Genomic DNA, 20,643 nt, shown 5'->3' on the forward strand with positions numbered 1-20,643 from the left:
CCCCCCTCCCCTACGCGGGGATACCGAATTCTCGATTTTTCTTTTCGTTTCTTTTTGGTCTTTCACGCGAGAAACCATGCCCACTGCGCCCCCGGGCTGGCGATCTGACCTGAAAGATATTTTCAAATCCGACAGATCCTCCTCGCGCTCGTCGCCCTCTGGTACCGTGCCGTCGATCGTGTCGGTCCCAGTGCCGCCCACCAGTGGTTCCAGTTCGGACGCTTGGACCCCTGCGAAAAAATGCCCCCAGGGGACGTACTTTGAATAATGCGACCGGCCGAGATCGTACGCGCACAGTATTTCCGTTAAAATTACCCAGAAAAGAAAACTCTAATCAGTACTTTTTCCCGTAATTCCATATTTCAAGTGAAAACTTTCATCGAAAGGGAATTCATCTAGTTCTTAGCTGTTCGCAAAGTGGCAGAGAAATTGTTTATTTAGTCTGACCTAATTTACACACACACGCGAGACTTATTTATATGTGTCGTCAGACACGCTGCATAAGAGAGTTCCGCTTATTCCAGGAGTGAGATGATATTTTTTGAGGTATAGCCAGGGATGCGATTCAGTTCTTACTTCAGCCTCTTACTTCAGCCACACTTCAGCCGAAATGAGAGGCGCACGCGAACAGGGCATACATGGAAGCCATCCCTTCTACGCACTGTCAGCGTGCTGCAAATGTAAGGCTCAATCTAGACTGCGTTCGGAAACGTCACCCAAGTGTACCCGTTACGTTGGAGTGAGCGAGATACAAGAGTGAGATAAAAAGAGAGGAAGAGTACTCGAGTGACGTTTCCGAACGCAGCCCTACAATAGATGGAGTAAGGAGTAGGAGTAGGAGTAAGACGAAATGGAAATAATTTATTTCGCTTACTCCAGCTCCTTACTTCAGCTCTTACTACTTAATTCAGGCTTACTCCATGTGATGTATACAGGCAAACTTTTAAGGGAGTAAGCGAAATAATTATTTCCATTTCGTCTTACTCCTACTCCTACTCCTTACTCCATCTATTGTATTAGGTGTACAACTTCGCTTCCGCCGTTTTCCTATAGATGGCTTTAGCGGTAAGTGATGGTCGAAATAAATAGATCATAGACGTCATGCAATAAACTTGGGCATCTGTCAACATAACCCCATAGAAACATTAGTCGATTTGTGTCTGCATCATAAAGTTATTCTCGATTGAAAATGTCAGTTTACGAGCCAAATTCTCGTCATTTGCGGGAGATTTTAATTTTCTGCTTCAATATGAAGAAATCTGCAGCTGAGGCTCACCGAATGCTCTCAAATACTTATGGTGAGGCCGCTATTAGTGAAAGAACGTGTCGTGAGTGATTTCAACGCTTCAAGAACGATGATTTTGACGTCGAAGACCGGCATAGCGGTGGAAGAGAGAAGGTTTTCGAAGATGCAGAATTGGAGGCATTACTTGATCAAGACTCGTGTCAAAATCAAGAAGAATTGGCACGATCATTGGGAGTGACTCAACAAGCCATTTCAAAACACCTCAAAGCCATGGGAATGATTCAGAAGCAAGGAAATTGGGTGCCGTACGAATTGAAGCCGAGAGATGTTGAACGGCGTTTGTTTGCTTGTGAACAGCTGCTTGAAAGGCAAAGACGGAAGGGATTTCTGCATCGCATTGTGACTGGGGACGAAAAATGGGTTCATTACGATAACCCCAAGCGCAGAAAATCATGGGGAGTTCCCGGCCATGCTTCCACGTCGACGGCCAAACCGAATATTCACGGCTCCAAGGTCATGTTCTGTATTTGGTGAGACCAGCTCGGCGTAGTGTATTATGAGCTGTTAAAACCAACTGAAACAATCACAGGCGATCGGTATCAAACGCAATTGACGCGTTTAAGCCGAGCATTGAAAGACAAACGGCCGCAATACAACGAGAGACACGATAAAGTGATTTTGCAGCATGACAATGCTCGACCCCATGTTGCGAAAGTGGTCAAGACATACTTGGAAACATTGAAATGAGAAGTCCTACCCCACCCGCTGTATTCTCCAGACGTTGCTCTCTCTGACTATCACTTGTTTCGATCAATTGCACACGACCTGGCTGACCAGCACTTCCGGTCTTATGAAGAAGTAAAAAATTGGATCGATTCGTGGATCGCCTCAAAAGATGACCAATTTTTGCGACGCGGGATTCGTACGCTGCCCGAAAGATGGGAGAAAGTAGTGGCCAGCGATGGACAATACTTTGAATCATAAATGTATAACCAGTTTTTTACAATAAAGCCTCGAATTTCGGAAAAAAAACGGCGGAAGCAAAGTTGTACAGACCTAATAGATCGGGCCTTATTGAATCGGCATCCTTGGGTATAGCTCGAAAGTGAATTATCACGCTGAAACAATACCATCGCGCTTGTGATCGAAGTCGCCGGGCCGCTTCTTGTGAACCGGAGCAGGTCCACTGGGCGCCATGCCCTGCTTAAGGGCTCCCATGCTGAGAGACTTCCTGGGCGGGCCCGCGGTGCCCGTAGGACCACCCGCCGCAGGAACCGGCGCCAGAGTCTCCCCATTTGTCAGCTGCGGTCTCCTAGGCCAGGCGAACTGCAGCCGGTACTCGGTGCTGATACGAGATATCGCCTTGCTGAGCTGACTCGGTGGCAGTGCCGATGTCGCTGTAACCTCCTGCGGTGAGAGTCGAAATTTCAGTCTCGAGATCCCGGCCGATCGCTTTTCGGAGGCGACAAGAGAGAGAGAGTGTGTGTGTCTACCTTCGCGCTTTTAATTGTATCAACGCGTGTAGCGCGTGTCAACCGACACAAGTCGATGGAGGTGTTGTTCACGGTTCGCGGTTTTTCGTCAACAACCGAGAGCTAGCTAGCACATTTACGCGCGCACTTATCGATCGTGTCTAGATGGAAGGATCATCGACTCATACCCGGACTTTGTCAGCTACGACGTTCGAGTCGACGGCATCGATGCCACCGCCGTCCGCCGCGGTGATGAATTCGTGTGTCTTGTAAGCGAGCTCCGGATATTTCTTTCGCCTGGGTAACGGTGGCTCCAGAGTCGGCCCTGCAAGATTCACGTGGTCATCAAAGCAGTCGTCCTCCTCGCCCCTCTCGAAGCTAACTTCGACACGTCATCGCTTCGTCCGGTCTCTCGATCATATACAAATGCGTGTGATCGTTGAAACGTCTCGAAGTCTGTGAGCTTTTCGTTCCGGATCACATTCTTTACGTAACACAGAGTTTGTGCGAGATCTTTTCTCTTTTTTTCTTGTCCTCATTCCGCGCGCGCGCCTCGGACAGTTCATTAAATTTACTGACATCGGAACGAGAGTCGCGAATTAATGTCTCATTTTCTCTTAACATCTACCACTTGCAATTCGCGAGAGTTGACAATTACGGATATACCTTATTATGCAAGTCCGTCTGGGTGACAGAAAACAATTCCAACGATCGGGACACCGTGAAGTTCCGACTGACTTCCCAAGCGTGATCGCAAGCAAAACAGACACGGAAGCCGCTACACTTACTACGACAAAAAAAGCACAACGAGAAAATCGCGAGAGATTGCTGGAGAATTCGTAAGCGGGGATGTTTATGTCGGAATAATATGACTTCTATGTGTGCGTAAGAGAGACTTACATTCGGTCTCTCGGTGCTAAAATCGGGAGGCAACTCTGACAAGCGCCATGCGGGGAAAGCTCTCGGAAAAGCGGGTGTAACACGAGCGAGCAAGCGATAATGATCGAGAGTCACGGAGACACACAGAGAAAGAGAGAAGAATGATGTTCCCATTAACTGTATATCCTGGCTGTTCTCTCTCTTTCTCGTCGATTGAGTCTACTACACTCTGCGAGAGAAAAAACATCTAAAAGATAAGAAATATTTATTCGTTGGGTAGTAATTATATGTTTGCTTCAATTCTTTCATTTAAATAGAGCAAAACATTTTAATAGAATAAAAAATTACTGTCAGAGAAAGCAATTATGGTTTCACCAATGCTTTCTTATTCGAAAAATGCTTCACATTAATATGATACTTCACTATTAATATGAATAAATGTTGAGAAAAAAAATGTTTGAAAATTTATTTGCGGGATATAAAGTCGCAGAAAAATAAACTTTATGTCCCACACAGATAAATTTTCCAGTTTTTTTCTCGGTGTACGTTGCAAGTACCCATCGCGAATAAATATTCGTTAACTCTTGAATATTCCTTCTCTCATCGCACACTGAGAGAAGAATGCTTGAACGTTCATTTGTGGAATATAAAGTTTATTCACACAGATAAATTTTACTTCACAGAAATAAACTTCCTATCCCACACATAAATCTTCACGCGCTTTCTCGCAGCGTACGTACACGATCCGGCACAATAGACCTTATTAACATTTACTGAATCCAGTTCCAAACGAATTTCTCAATTACGCGCAATGTGTGTACACACTCGTGCATCATAAATGTTGATTATTCCTACGGGGCCGCTTCCAGGAAATAATCAGGAATTACGCTGCACAAATACGTAGACACGTTTCGCGCGCAATCGAGAAATTCGTTTGGAAGCAGATTGCTGCTAAATGTTAAGGCTATCGCGTTATGTTGTGTGCCTACCCAGCGACACGATGTCCAAAATCGGGTCATAAGACGTCTTTAAAACATCTTTAAGACATCTTTAAGACAAGTTTATAAGGTATTATCTTAAAGATGTCTTAAAGACGTCTTATAACTTGATTTTGGACATTTGTGCTATCTGGATAGGTGATCCTAGGTGAGATCCTCCGTTCGAATTCGTTGTTCGAGTCGCTGGCTCGAACGTTGAGACGTTCCACGTCACGGCAATCTCGCGGAGATTCGCGTGTAGTGCTTTACATTTTTTCTCGCTTCGGGATGGCAAAGCGGTGTTAACTTCCTCTTAAAGGCGGAAACGTGAAAAGTTTCACGCGAACTCGACGACTTTGGCGATCATGTAACTTCCCGAACAATCGAGGTGCGGGCATTCTCGCGCGAAACTTTCCACTTTTCACGAGCCCGAGGAGAAGATACGCACGATCGGTATCTGGAATCTCAGCCGCGGGCCGACCTTCCGCGCGCAGATTTCCCGAGGCGGGGCCGCCGTCGCGACGCGACTGATAGCGTCGATATTTTTCGGAAAACGGCGAAACAGGTCGCCCGTGAAAGACGGGCGCGCGGTATTGTGTACAAATCAAGCGCGGCGCGTTATTTCCGTTTAACCACGTCGCGGAGACGATTCTCCGCGTTTAGCCGCGCTATTTTTACGGTTCGCTGCCGACGGCAGCGAGGTGCATACGTGGGATCGATGCGAGTACGCGAGTCGTATACGTCATTACGTAGGCGTAGCGATGCTCAGTGCCGTTTTAACCGCCGGCGAGTACACGACGTCTCACTGTATCGCGCGCGAGATTCGCGAAACAGTCCGCGGAGAGAAGACTCGCTGATTTTCCTTTTATCGTAAGCGATGGCCCCGTCGACCTCGGAGATCGAGGTCGTTAAAACGCAGAGGATCCACGTGTCTCGTTAAGGGGGGAACCTGGCTTAGGAAGAATGTATGACTTTTAGAAATTTTGACTTTGAAATGTATGACTTTTAGAAGCTAGAATAAAACCAATCACTTTCAAATTTTAGGAGTGTTTTATTACATATTTTATCTCTATGAAATAATTTTTTCATAAAAAGATATTGATTATTTGTTTAAAAAATGGAGCCAAGGGGGGAACCTGGTTTAGGAGATAGAAGAATGTATGACTTTTAGACATTTTTTTCTCAGCTAGAATAAAACCAATCACTTTCAAATTTTAGGGGTGTTTTATTACATATTTTATCTCTATGAAATAATTTTTTCATAAAAAGATATTGATTATTTGTTTAAAAAATGGAACCTGGTTCAGGAGATAGAAGAATGTATGATTTTTAGAAATTTTTTTCTCAGCTAGAATAAAACCAATCACTTTCAAATTTTAGGGGTGTTTTATTACATATTTTATCTCTATGAAATAATTTTTTCATAAAAAGATATTGATTATTTGTTAAAAAAATGGAGCCAAGTGAGCAAACTGCTGCAGTTGTTCCACTGTGTACACTGTAACGATTGTAATTTTTATCTCAGACAAAAAAAACAATTATTTTTGTTAATTGTACGTAATTACTTTCTAGTTGAACCAAAAATTTTACAAGAAAAGCAAAAATTGATAACTTTCAACGACTTTGAAAGAAAAGTTACGATTTTTATAAAAAAATTTCGACTTTGGGTTACAAAAAAATTAGTCTAATGTAACGTTTTTCAAAAACATTTAGGCGCATCTAAAAAAGGAACTAATCAGCTACAAAACAAGCCTAGAAACAGTACAAGAAAATCGCGTTTAAAGTTGCGGAACACAAAAGTATCATTTGTAGCAGTCACAGATCTAATCTGCGATACCAAATCCGCGATATAATAATCCTTCAGCTTCTTCATAGAACACACATTCTAAACCGTTAATTCCATTCTACGCGTTGTTCGAACTTTTTTTGAGTTGCTTAGGCTGCGGCGCCGCTGCCTCACAAGTCACTGTTCGTCGTATGAATGGGCAAAATTTTGAGCTTGCAACCCAATTCTAATATCTAACATATTCATCATCTTCAATATACTGCTATATCCTTCATTGAAGACACATAATAAAGACGGCAATAAAAGAAGCAATTTCGACAATTTTCATGCCTGCATTCAATGTTCGACGCATAATCTTCAAGCTGTAACTCGAAAAGTACTTTTAATTTCGGCCTAAAACTTTAAGAGTATATTCTAAGATAGTACTACTATCGATTAAGACAACTTTTGAAAATTCGATATTTTAGCTCTATAAATCAGATTCCCCTTTTAATTCGATGAAATATCGTGCTCGCCAAAGTTCCGCGATCCGCATGACGTATGAATTTGCAGAACTGATTTTTTCCCCGCAGGATAATTCTTCGAATTCGCGCGGCGGTTAATTAATTAGCATTACCAATGAAATACAGACCTGCTATGAAAAATTATTGAGTCAAGAGAGAGAGAAAGAAACACAGAGTTCGATAAATGTCCCGTTTATCGAGATCCGAACGAAATTTTCTCGTTAACGAGCGAGTCTCATCTCATACGGATTAAAATTCTAGACGAACGCGCCACGTCGAGGATGCGGGATGCGGGCGCGACAGTTGTTCTCGTCCTCGCGACAGAATTCCAAAAACACGATCGCTCTCGTTCCCGCATCGGTAAAACGAACGAGTTGTCCTTTATTTGTCTTTTCGAGCCAGTTATTTCGCCCACAGAGATTCATCGTTAAGGTAGTTGTTTCGCGACGATATTGCTAGAAAGTTGTGCTAAGTAATGGGTTAATATGTAACACACGAAGAAGCTCTACGGATCTGTGCTGAATCTGTTTATAAATACGAGTTAAGCGCTTCGATACGTTATAGCAAGAGAATATCGAGCAAACTTACATAATGTTTAAGGATCTGCAAAGAAACAATCGTTTTACACGTTCTGACGTACTTGACACTTTTGGCTGGGACTGCCCGTGTTGTTAGGCATACGTTTGTAAATGAATCATACGCATCGATAGACGCACACTCATGCACGCTATTGGACCAACCACGACGTTAGATTTTTCCATTTCCTATTTTACCGTATTCCTTGCATTTTTACATATTAATTGTAGATTCTTGAGATGACTTAAAACATCCTATCTTTAAGAAGATTATTTAATCAAAAGGCACCAAAGATAAATATAAAGTGTCACGAAATCATTACAAGCTAGCTGTAGTACGTTACCACAATTGTGTACTTTATGTATCAATTTTTTGAAAACTAGACGCTCTTGTAATTTTTTTATATCTTTACAAGTTACTTTAGAAGTCTCTGTTATCGCCTTCTTGTTTCTCATTAAAGTTGTAAAAGTGATTTGGTTTTTCATTTTGGTCCACTTTGAGTTTCACGGGCAGTTTATAGTTTTTTTAGTTTCTCACTCCTATTATCAACAAGTACAACAAAAATGCATAAGAAATAAAATTGAATATAAGATGTAGTTAAATAATTTTCACAAAATCGGCATACCTGAGACACGAACCATTCTAAATTTTTTTAGCCGAGATTCCAATCGAAATATTTCAAATCTATGCTAAATTAGTCAAAAATGGTTTGAATCTTGGCCAAACCGAGGGAATTCGGCAATTTTAATTAAAATTTTAACAAAATCGGCAGAGCTGAAACACGTACCATTTTAAATTTCTTTAGCCGAGATTCCAACTGAAATATTTCAAATCTGTGTTAAATTAGTCAAAAATGATTTGAATCTCGACCAAACCAAGAAATCATTCGTATAAATAATTTTTTTTAACTTTTCACATGTTTTGTTTAAACATTTTATTATTTATACAAATAATTTTACACATTTGACAAATTTCTTTAGCCGAGATTCCAACCAAAATATTTTAAATCTGTGCTAAATTAGTCAAAAATGGTTTAAATCTCGGGCCAACCGAGAAAGAGAAAGAGAGAGAAATCCTACAAATTTAATTAAAATTTTAACAAAATCGGCATAACTGAGATACGAACCATTCTAAATTTCTTTAACTGAGATTCCAAAATATCTCAAATCTGTGTTAAATTAGTAAAAAATGGTTCAAATCTCGGCCAAACCGCGAAAGTATTTGTATAAATAATTTTTTTAACTTTTTACATGTTTTGTTTAAACATTTTATTATTTATACAAATAATTTTATACATTTGACTTCATATTCATAATCAGCAAATCAAAAATGTCTATATCTTGTATTCAATTTTATTTCTTATGCATTTTTGTTGCACTTGTTGATGATAGGAGTGAGAACACTAAAAAGCTATAAATTATCCGTGAAACTCAAAGCGAACCAAAGTGAAAAAATATGACCTAAATATTTTTTGTACTTCTACATTTGTACCAAATTAGAAAGAAATCGGAGTGTAACTTTTGGGTAGATTTACTTTGTCAGTTGCGACGTGGTCGATCTTTTTCTAATTGCGCACACGATGTCGATCGCATATCGATCAACGTGGACTGTCAAAATGAGAAAAGATCGGTTTGTGAAGCAACTACCTCAAACGCGCGAATCGGACTCGCGTTCTCGCCTGCACGAAATATGAAAAATCCGCGCGGCACGATCCCGCAGCCTGATCCTCTTGCCATCCGCGGCGCACCGATGCGCCGATGTCGGCGTGTACTTTTGTACGGGATGCTATCGACTGTGGCAAGGAGGGGAGCAGGGGAACCGGGATTTCCGTACCCTATCAACGGTCGACGTCGAATGATAAGCCCGCGGTCTCAATAAAGCCTCTCTCTTACGCCTCAATTCGCCGAGTGCGAATCAATTATCGCTCAGCTGCTGCGCTCGCGTTCTGTCGCACGATAAGCGATCGGACGAACGACTCTCAAACAACTTCGGATGCGATATTGAAGCGAGAGAGAGAGAGAGAGAGAGAGAGAGAGAGAGAGAGAGAGAGAGAGAAATAGATAGATAGAGAAATAGAGGGGGAGGGGAGGAACATTTGGCGAACGGATATCGCGCGGCATTTTTGCCGGAAGCTCTGGTAAAGCACGACGCGATATCAGATGCAACTAACCGTTCACCGGAAACACGATTAAGAATTATATTCTGAATATTCGGCACACCACACGGAAAGAATATTACAGTTTCTGCTTTCATAATAATCACAAATTTTGCTATGCAATGCAGTTCTTTAATAGCGCACGAGTAGACTGTCAATAAGGTCTATTTTACCACACCGAGAAACAAAATATCTAACGTTAATCTAACTAGAAACGAAATAAATAACGTTTATTCGGCGAGCTGAAATATAAACTCTTTTGCTCAAAAATAAACAATTATTTTCGTGAAAGACAACGAGCGCTTTAAGAACATATATATTTTCTTATCTGAAAATAATTTTTTCTCAATATAAAGAAATATATATTAGTACGAAGTAAATATGTCACATTAGTACCCATCGAATGTGAATATTTCTTATTTTCTAGATACTTTTTTCTCTGTGCAAGAAATACAGTAAATTTCATTACAAACACAGCAATTTTTTTTTAGTAAAATACATCAAATTTTCGAGTAAAATGACTGTGTCGTATAAAAAAGTCTCTGGAATATTCAATTCGACGTTACATTTTGACGTCAATCGCGGACTGTATTTATCACTTTTACATACAGATATGTAGGCCATATTCCTTTAATTGGGAGTATCCAGAGTCGCGCTGATCAGCTGAAATAAAATCGTAAAAGCACAGTCGCGCGGTAATCCCCATTAGAACGATCGATCGTGGCACGTTAATCAAGGACGGATTAAAAACTCACGTCTATGGCGCGCCGAGAGAAAAAGAAATCGGAAAGGAAGCTTCTTTGCGAGCATTACTCGCACGTACGACGTGAGTATTACCGCCCACGCGCCCTCGCGCGCGAATTATGACACGCGGTTCAACACTCGACAATTAATGCTAATGGCACTGGTCGAGGTAATTTAGTGTTATCGCGACATGTGCGGCATTTCAATTGGATCTTGTGAGCGTGTCGCGGCTGACACGAGCGCACACAGGCGCGCAAGCGTATTTCCTCGATTACCATCGAACTACGTAGCGATCGTTATTCTCTTTGGTCGTATCAGCGCGACCTTTTTATTATCGTCTTGTCCACCACGGCAATCGCACCTGCGTTTCGCTACGGCGAGCTGCGGCGGCCCCGAACAAAGGCTCTCGTTTCTCCCTTGATTCGCGCAATTCCTGTGTAAACGACGAGTCGTTCTGGCTCACTCCCGAGAACTGTCGTAAATTAAGTAACAGTCCCAATTGCGGGTCGAGCTCCAGTTTCGTGTCAAACTTAGTTTGCTAGTGCTTTTATTAAAAAGGTACACATTATACGATGAAAACACACGGGAAAAACTTCTTTTATATTCCTTAGTTTTTTTTACAATTATATTCTAGAATTGTATTCACAGACGTTCTTAATATTTAAGAAAAGTATGTATAGGATATCAAATGCTTCAACTATTCTGTAAATTTGTGAAGCCACCAGCAGATTGTGCCACATACGTGATACGTTCGAAAAGTACGTGACCTGATACAGAACTAACGCGAATTTGGCCAAGTCTTCAAGCCTGTTCCTTTTAACTGAACTGTCTGAACTGATGCAGTAAGTTAAAGTAAAACAAAATATATTTGTATCACAATGACGCCACAACTTAATATTCGAAACGAGCACATTAGTATAATGTAAGTAATGCAGGTAAGCTGAAATTATTATGATAATACAAAGGAAATATGTAATAGATAGTAATAGAAGACAGAAATACATAAGAAATTGAGAAAGAAGAGGATACAAGAAATGAAGAGAAAAGTTTTGGTTGTTAGATAAGGGTAAGGAAATAAAATAGAGATATACGGAAGAAGGATGACACAAGGATTGGTGGGATAGGTGCTGTGCAAGTAAAAACGATGAGGTGTAAGAATAAGAGGAAGGTTATAGAATATGGAAAACTTCTCGGTGATGTGAGTTAAAGGGAATATATAGGAAGCGAAGAAAAAGGTAGATGAATCACTTCAGTTCACTTGGAGTCAATAGGAAGTGGAGTAATGAAACTAACAAGATATGGAAGAAAATTGGGAGAAGAAGGAGGATAAAGAAGAAATAAGAGAGCAGTGAAGAGATCGGATAGAAGGAAGATAAAGGGATAGATGTGCACTGAGGGAAAAATTACCTTAAAATCAACAAATATTTCTTTGATGGATGCCATTAACATATTTATTTAAATCTAAATTCTCTTTATTTAAACCAAATATTATTTACTTAAATCAGATAAACAATATTTGATTTAAATAAAAAGAATTTAGATTTAAATAAATATGTTAATGGCAGCCACCAAAGAAATATTTGTTGATTTTAAGGTAATTTTTCTCTCAGTGTGTACAGCTGAAGAGGAGGACAGTGTATGAGTACGATGAAATACTGCAAGAAAGATAAAGCCAAACTCACGCTATCTCTGTATTAGAGTCGTTCTACATTAGTTAGAGTCTCAAGGTCGCAAGAAAATTTACCAATCACAGTCAATTCTTCTTTGGTTGTAAAAAGAACGATCGACCGTGATTGGTAAATTTTCTTACGATCTTGCGATTTGCAACTAATGTAGAACCGGCCTGAGGCCACGCACCTTTCGCATAACCACGTATATCAATATTCTATATAGACTAAACGTCAATATGGACGTTATTAATATAAAATTAGGTATCGTATACCTAATTAAAAGAGAATTCTAATTAAGGTATCTAATTAAGGTATCGTATATTAGGTACCGTTATACGAGCATGTAATATTTGCCGATCCATAATTTGAAACATAAATATTTTTAATTATTTTTTTAACGATTTACAATAAACAATTTATAATATTCAAAATCTAATAATTTTGTTGTGCAACTATGATGTCAGTTGTCTATACTGGTGTCAACAGTTTTAATGTTCGATCTTCGAATTTGTGTAAATGACTGAAAGCCTACTCTAATTTTAAATGACCCATAATTAAGACCATTATCTTCACGGAAAAAAAGGTTTGGTTGAATTAATCAAATATCTGGTCGAATATGAACGATCCAGAAATTTCGATTGAAGTAACCTGAATTCTGTTTAAGTTAACAAGATTTTTGGTTGACTTAAACAGAATTCGGATTACTTCAATCGGAATTTCTGCATCGTTCATATTCGACCAGATATTTGGTTAATTCAAACCTTTTTTTTCCGTGTTGGATCTTTCCACTCTGCGGAATACACTCTGCGGAATACACATTCGGAAAATCGACGCTCGCTGTCGGGGAAGCGTGTCGAACAGCGTGGCCAGGTATAACATTCGCCTTGAGAATAGCATATGCGATCGTCGCTCTCGGTGAAGTGGGTCGCGACTCGCGACATTGACTGACAAATTCCGTATTTTTGCTCTTGAGCCGTGACGTCTCGGAACGAATCGTAAATTTTCGAGGGCCTCGTCGCTCGACCGACGTAAAAGATATTGTAAAGGATAGAATTGTTGATAGAAAGGAAGAAAAGAGGAAAATTCGCATTTCCCAAAAAGAATTCTGACGGGCGGACGGGTGCGCGATGAAGATTTCCGATCGCGCACTGACCTCCCTCCGATTGCGGTGACGATTAATCGTCGACTAATCACGAGCTGGGGGCGATACTTGGAAGAATTCGGGCAGAAGAAGCGGTGAAGTTTCTTTGCGGCGATCTAATTGAATCATGCATCCGAGGAATGAACTGGGAGTAGAGCTAATTAGGGCAATTGCGACAAGCTAGTTACGTACCGCGCTGCGCATTTATCTCCCCGCGATCGGATCACTTTTTCGCTACACGAGCACCGAATAAATCGTCATTATTCTTCAATAGCGTCACGTAATTATTAGTTGATAAATATCTGATATTATTAATTCTCTTTAATATTTCGCATGATGCTCTTGGAGTCAGTTCAAATAAATCCTTGCTTAGGCTTTTTTTTCCGTTACTCGACCTGTAAGTCTATGTTTAAATGCGATGTAGGCGAGTGCGACAATTCTGCATTCATCTTCCAAAAGAAATATTATGCTTTCGCGTTTACTTATTTAATAAACATGACAATATTATCGTATATTTCACTATCCTACTATCGAGAGAGAGAGAAAGAGAGAGAGAGAGAGAGAGAGGGAGAGACAAGTTCGCGATGCAGCAAAATGTGTCACAGATATAATCGCACTTGTATCGTACAACACATTTGCGGGACGGTCAGTTTCGCGCGCTTCCGTTCCCACGAATAATCTCGATATCGGGCCTGCTATCGGTTACTGAATGCCGAAAGTGGTATGATATTACAGATATTCAGCGACTCGCCATATTGCCGTCGTATATCCTATTCGTATGCATGATTCAATTGCAACGATTAATCGCTACTACAATCGGCCTGAAGTCCAAGGGGAGGATACATGTATCTATGGGCCAAGCGCTCGGTAACTTTCGTGCAGGTAAATATGCGAGACAGCACCGTATATCACACACACACACATATATATACATATATATATATATATATATATATATATATATATATATATTTACGTGTGTATATGTATATATATACATACATATATACATATATATATATATATATAAATGTATATATCGTGCGCCATCCTGTGTATCGGACAAGTCGGTTAGAAGATAGAGATATTTCGACGCAGATGCGAGAACGAGATAGCGCCGATGATTTGCGAGGGTCCGCCAGCAGCACTCGAGCGGTCCCGCGGCCGAATGCACTCGAGCGGCGTGCATGCCGCGGTGAGAATCGCTACGAGCGCCAATGATGCGCGATTTTTCGCGAACGTTGACTTTTTTCCGGTCGCGCGCACGTAACAAACACCGGTCGATTCCGCGAGCGGCCGTCGACGGCGATGATTTATCCACGGAGTCGAAGAAGGAGACGTATATAGACGCGGCTCTCTATTCCTGCGAATGCGCGAGAGGACATCGACGCCGGAAGCCATCGCGCGTTCTATGCAAATGCGAGCGTCGAGACAAAAGGAGAAAGAAACGAAAACAAGTGTGGTATGTATGTGTGTTTGTGTGTGTATGTATGTGTGGAGGGCAGAGGCAGAAGGGGGAGGGGGAGGAGAAAGAGGGCGATCTGCAGAGAGGCGTACGATTTGTCAGTAAGGGATGATCTACTAGCAATCAATCGCGAATCGCATTGTCCCGAAGAGTTCTCTCCGTCGGTTTTTACGTTAAGAGGGATGAAACTTCCACGCGGAATTGAAAGGAACTTTGTGTTCTCGGAGTCCTCAAATATTTAGATCGTTCGTTGCGCGGAAGAGTTCAAATATATCCTTTCACCTCCTCGAACTCTCACGACTGCTTTTTCTTCTTTTTCCTTCTTCTCTCCTTTCCTCCTCTTTCCAAGGATATGTAATTACGCAAAGCCCGAGAGAACTCTCGCAACAACCGAACGCTTTTAATCAACCCTTTCACTGTTTCCATCCTCTGAGCAGCCAATAAAACTATCGCAAGACTAATGATGTCTGCGCGACTACATGTCCTCGATTTTATATATATATATATATATATATATATATATATATATATATATACTTGGAAATGTCAGCAAATGTGTAATATACATAAAAAATGTATACTCGTTTGCGAAACGGTTTCGAATGATTTTTTACCACGCACTTCGAAACGCAGCCGACGTCCAGTGAGGGAGAGAATTTACTCTTGAACAAGATGGAAGAGTACACTAATTGAAACAACAAACAAACAGAGCAAGTAAAAGCTAGCACAGATCTTGGGGCGAGATTGTATACATATCATACTTGATATATCATTTCATAATAAACCAAGACTGAGATATTATTGTAGACGCGTCTTTCCTTGAACTAGACTGAAAAGCTAAAAAGTCTGTAATAATAAATATCTTGATCTTGATTTATCTTATGTATAATATTATAGAATACGTAACTTATACACAATTTCGCACCAAAATTTACGCTAGGTCTTGTTGGCATTGTTTGTTTGTTGTTTTCTTCAGAGTCTGTTTAAGTTACGCCAATTGCCGCACACGTATCTAGACTTTCTTATTGTTTTGGTCTTTAAACACTAACATATTTAAACTTTCAATATAACATATATATATACATATGTTTTACACACACACACACACACACACACACACACACATTGGAAATTTATAAAGACCAAAACAAAAATGTCCGGATACTTTTCCGGGTGGTAGCACTTGATTCCTTGATTCTCGCAAGACAGTTTTTCAACTGAGTGTCGAATGGTACGTTTTGAAATATGTCAAGGGAAGCCATTTCGCACAAGCCATTTCGCAAATCGTCATTGCACGCGCGTTTAGAATGCACTTGACTGCAGGTAGGAGTGAGACGCATGTATCGACAGTGATTCGAACAAGCTGGACTTGGAGTTCTATTCTACTGAAAGCGTTGCGATATTGCGCCCAGTGAAGGAGTTGACACTCAGCTACAAGCTCTTTCTCGTCAGCCAGCAAACTAATGGCGGGTTAATATGTACGGGCAGAGCAGAGCGGGGGCCGGGTTGTTTCTCCGCCGGGGTGAGTTACGTGAGCGAAAACAAACCCGGAATGAGAGAGATTTTGGGCGTTGCTCCGCAATCGTTCGTCTTACCTTCGCTGTTCTCATCCTCGGTTGACTTGGCCGATTGTAGCTTCGCGCTCGGTTGCTTCGCTGCAATCAAAATTCGCAGCTGGCACCGTTCTCTCTTTTCTCCTCTCGCTTATTACTTTTTCGTCGTCTATCACTTTCCTCCCGCTACCTGCGTCTTTCACCGACCGACTCTCCCCATCGTGATCGAGATTACACGCTTCTGATCGCGAAGTGTAACAGCCGTGACTGAATATAGGCGCGTGTGTGGTCTTCGCCGCGGAGAATCGTCGACAGGACATGGCTCACTTCCCCTCGACTCACCAAAGAACCACCAAATCCCGGACTCTTCTCTTATTCTTTGAGGCGACAGTACCGATGTCTGAACACTGCTACCTAACTCTGGATATTCTTGCTGTTTTGGCTTTTCAATGCGAAAATTTAAACTTTTAACGCAAGATATATGTACATATTCTTTCTCAATGTAAGTATATATGTTCTCCCTATATTGAAAGTTTAAATATTCGTATTCAGAGACCAAAACAATAAGAATACTCACGCCGAAGAAACAGTATGGTCGATTCGCGCATAAATCAAATTTTTGTATCCGAAATATCCGATGAGAAATATTGGTTCATAATTTTTTGATCGGTTTATCCGACGAAATGTCATTATCATCGAAAGTATTCGATTAAATTTAATCGGATATCCTAATCTCGGAGATCCTGAAAAATTTATCGGCATTTTATTCGGAAATATTTGTTAATTTTTTATCAGATCTTTTCTCTCAGTGTGTCGCTTACAACTAAATGTTTTCGGCACCATATTTTTTCTTTTCCGTGCAGGGTTGGGTGCCAACATGATTAGTGTCCAAACGTCGATATTTCCACCTTACGGCAAAGGACTCTGGTTTCAAAAGCCGGTGACTGGTCTCGTACAGTCTCGACCACGGGATATCGACGCGGGGAATCGCATTAACGACGAAAATAATTACCGATACCGATCTTCCTCGCGAGAGCGGCACGTCTACCGCAATAAAAATGACGAGAGGTAGGAGAAGTGGAGGAATTCGATCGGCCACGAGGTCGGGCTTGCCTCGGGCCGCTAGGTATAAGCGCGACGTCAAGATGGGAAAGTCAACGGCGCGGAATTCATCGCCTGGGCCAAATTGCCTTACACGGAGAATCGCTCTCGCGGAGAATTTCCTCTCGCGGCGAAACGAGGTCGCGGACGATTAAATTCGAGCCGACGACTACCTGGACAGATCAACGATCGGCGTGGCGACGTTCCCGACGGCGGACGCGTCGCCATATGTGAGCGCGATGGATTTACTAATATTTGCGCCTTTATTTTCGTCAAGAGAGAGAGAGAGAGAGAGAGAGAGAGAGAAAGAAATAAAACGCACGTCTATATATTTCGTATTTACCGGCGGCCCTTTGAGGAAAATAAAATAGAAAAGCGCCCGCCTTTTCGCCGTTGCTTATTCGCTGTCGTCCGTGTTACGCTCGACAAAGGCGCCCTGCGGATCCCAAACAAATTCCCCGGATTCCTCGAATCATATAGGAAATTCCGAGCAATAGTCTATTCTCGAGGAAATTCCTATTCCAGCTTCTCTCCCGATGGAAACTTAATGACCCTTGTCGTGACCTCTCATCTTTCGGCACTGAATATATTCCTTCTACCTCTTGAAATTAAATCGCTTCGCTACGCTTGCCCCGTACCGGTTATGTTTCGCACTGATTGCTTCATTTATATTGAGAAAAAAAATTAATGCTGGAAAATTTATTTGCGCAGAGTCCGTCTCTCCACAGGAATAAGCTTTACTTCGCGGGAGTAAATTTTATTTCGCAGCAATGAACTTCATATCCCACAAAGAGGTTTCTCTCTCATTTCTGTGTCCACAATCAAGACGTGGAAAAATGTCTGAGCTAAAGATACCGCGTTTTTTTATCTTCTCTTCTGTCGAATCACGTAGCTGCCTCCTAACTCGGCTTTCCACGAGGATCGCGTTCTAGCAGACATAATCACGTGCAAATGGCGAGAGGAATGACGGGACATCTACACTGATTCGATGACATTTGTACTCAAGAGAGAGAGAGAGAGAGAGAGAAAGCCGTCCGCTCGAGATCGGTCCGTGTGGGATAAATGTCTACTTTATAACTCGTTTGCACAGAGACACAGGCTGAGGTGAGAAATTCGCGCGACACGGAGAGGAGAAGACGGGTAGGTACGCGATGACACGTTATGAACATACGAATACACACGGTGCACAGTAATCAAAACAGCCGAAAACGTGGTCAAAATTATGTACTTATTTAGATCACTCTAAATCATGCACGGAAAAGAGTTGAATTAACCAAATATCTGGTCGAATATGAACGATCCAGAAATTTCGATTGAAGTAACTCGAATTCTGTTTAAGTTAACAAGATTTTTGGTAGACTAACCAGACATGTTTGGTTATTTAACCAAACATGTCTAGATATTTGGTTAATTCAACCAAATCTTTTTTTTCCGTGTGGTTTATAACTTCAATTTAGTTGTTTATGATTCTTATGCAATTTAATTAATATAATACAGTATTAATTAGTATAATATTAATTAGTATAATATTAATTCTAAGTGTATATTAAAAGCTATTACCGCCGGTAATAGCATTAGCGTTACCCGATGTGCACCACGTGGAGATTACCACGGTCGGATTTTGCACATCTTTTTGCACTTTGAGTGTGTTTTTAGGTGCGTATAAGAAAAATAAGGATCCCCGAGTTCTCTCTTCTCCCGCAGATCGCCTCGTCTCCGTCGGGAGACGCGAACGACCGTCGCGTCGTGAGCGAATAAACCGTAAGTCGAGTCAACCGTTCCAATTTATCGAAAAGGACATAATTATAAAAACCAGACAGATAAAAATCTCGCGACATGAAATTAGAAAAACTTACTTTTCTTGTTATAGATCTTTTAGGCCGCAAAAAATATTTTTTACTATACTAGAAAAACATTATTAAAAATTAAAAATTATTAAAAATATTATTAAAAATTAAATTAAATATGTTTAATAAATATTTCATAAATTATTACTAAATAAGTCATTCAGAAGATTATTATAGCAATAATATTCAAATAAACTTCGACTAAGAATGAAAAATATTAAAAGATTACATCCAGAATATATATATATATATATATCGATTTTCAGTTTCGGAGCGAACTGTTAACTTCATGCAGTAATTAAAGTAGTCCGTCGCAGTTTAGCGCAGATAAACTTTTTCTTATTTCTTTTTATATATAATGTAGTTTTAAATTCTGTTTGCTTCATTGCGCCGACTCACGACGGGGACTTTGAATCGCAATATTTCATTAGATTTATATCTTATACAATAATGCTATTTTGATGTATTTAAGAAATGTTTATTTCTATTAATTGTAATGACAATTAAATAACTAATGGTATTTTTAGAAGCACAAATGATATTACTAAATAACAATGAAAAGATCTGGTTGTGTTAGATACAAACAACCCGGTGAACAGAATTACAATTGTGACACTGATTATGGCTGGTGAAAATCATAAAGAGATTTCCTATTTTCATGAACTTTGTGCCCTTATAGCTTTCGTAAATGGGGTTCTTTTGGACTAAAACGTTAGGGAAGTTTAGTAAAACTTAAAACTAACAAAAAATAATATCATAATGATTTAAAAAAAAGTATGAAAAGATGGATTTTGGCCACGTTTTCGGCTGTTTTGAGCACTGTGCGGCGGTGGGTATAACATCCCGGTTGGAGCTCGTCGTGTCATCGCCTAGTCCAATCTTAGCTAAAAACGCGACGAGGAATTAAACAAGGATCGATAACTGATAACCCGGTGTAGTCGTTCCATAGAGATTATTATCGGTAATGATGTAACCGTGGAAGGATATATATGTGTATATATATATCGTATCTACTCGTTAAAGATTTCCAGACAGACTTCGTTCAGCAGTTCTCAATCGCGTTACCGTTTCAAACAAACAGACAGATAAATATACAAACAGAGACTTAGCTTTATCATAAATGTGGGTATGTATATGTGTGTGTGTGTGTGTGTGTGTGTATATATATACGGATGAAATATATATAAAGGGGATAAAACACATCACACATACGTGTATCGCACGAGAATCGCACGAGAATCGCACGCGGTACGTGTACGTGTATGTTACGTGTGTTATGAAGTGAACGGGATGATAAAAACGTGACGTGAAGAGCGAGTGCGTTTACGATATAACACGAGTAGTATATATAACACGAGTAAACGAGATCACTAAGGACACCCTTACAAAACTAATGTAAGAAAAAAAAAAGTAAAGAAACAAACATAAAAGAAAGTAGTTCAGCGAGTAGAACGTTTTCGAGAGCGTGCATCGTCGTACGTGCGTCTATTCCTCTTTTGTATTTTTTTTTTTTTTTTTTTTTTTTTTT

General features: G+C 40.5%; 1 protein-coding gene across 11 annotated transcripts in view; it reads right to left on the bottom strand.

Annotated features, from left to right (window-relative positions):
• Nucleotides 1-20,643, bottom strand: part of LOC116850071 (flocculation protein FLO11-like) — an 80,820-nt gene that overhangs the window by 26,463 nt on the left and 33,714 nt on the right. For 9 of the 11 annotated variants that reach the window (XM_032827985.1, XM_032828003.1, XM_032827975.1 and 6 more), the window contains 4 exons: nucleotides 16,210-16,269; nucleotides 2,907-3,043; nucleotides 2,377-2,653; nucleotides 110-230 (listed from right to left, as the gene is read on the bottom strand). In XM_032827985.1, the coding sequence (XP_032683876.1) occupies nucleotides 110-230; nucleotides 2,377-2,653; nucleotides 2,907-3,043; nucleotides 16,210-16,269 (595 nt within the window). The remainder of the gene's footprint in view (nucleotides 1-109; nucleotides 231-2,376; nucleotides 2,654-2,906; nucleotides 3,044-16,209; nucleotides 16,270-20,643) is intronic. The other 2 variants (XM_032827931.1, XM_032827965.1) reach the window with 1 other exon arrangement.

Source organism: Odontomachus brunneus, unplaced genomic scaffold (assembly GCF_010583005.1).
Source record: "Odontomachus brunneus isolate Ranch 3 - 2012 unplaced genomic scaffold, Obru_v1 Obru_scaffold_005, whole genome shotgun sequence".
In the NCBI taxonomy this organism is placed as follows: domain Eukaryota; kingdom Metazoa; phylum Arthropoda; class Insecta; order Hymenoptera; family Formicidae; genus Odontomachus; species Odontomachus brunneus.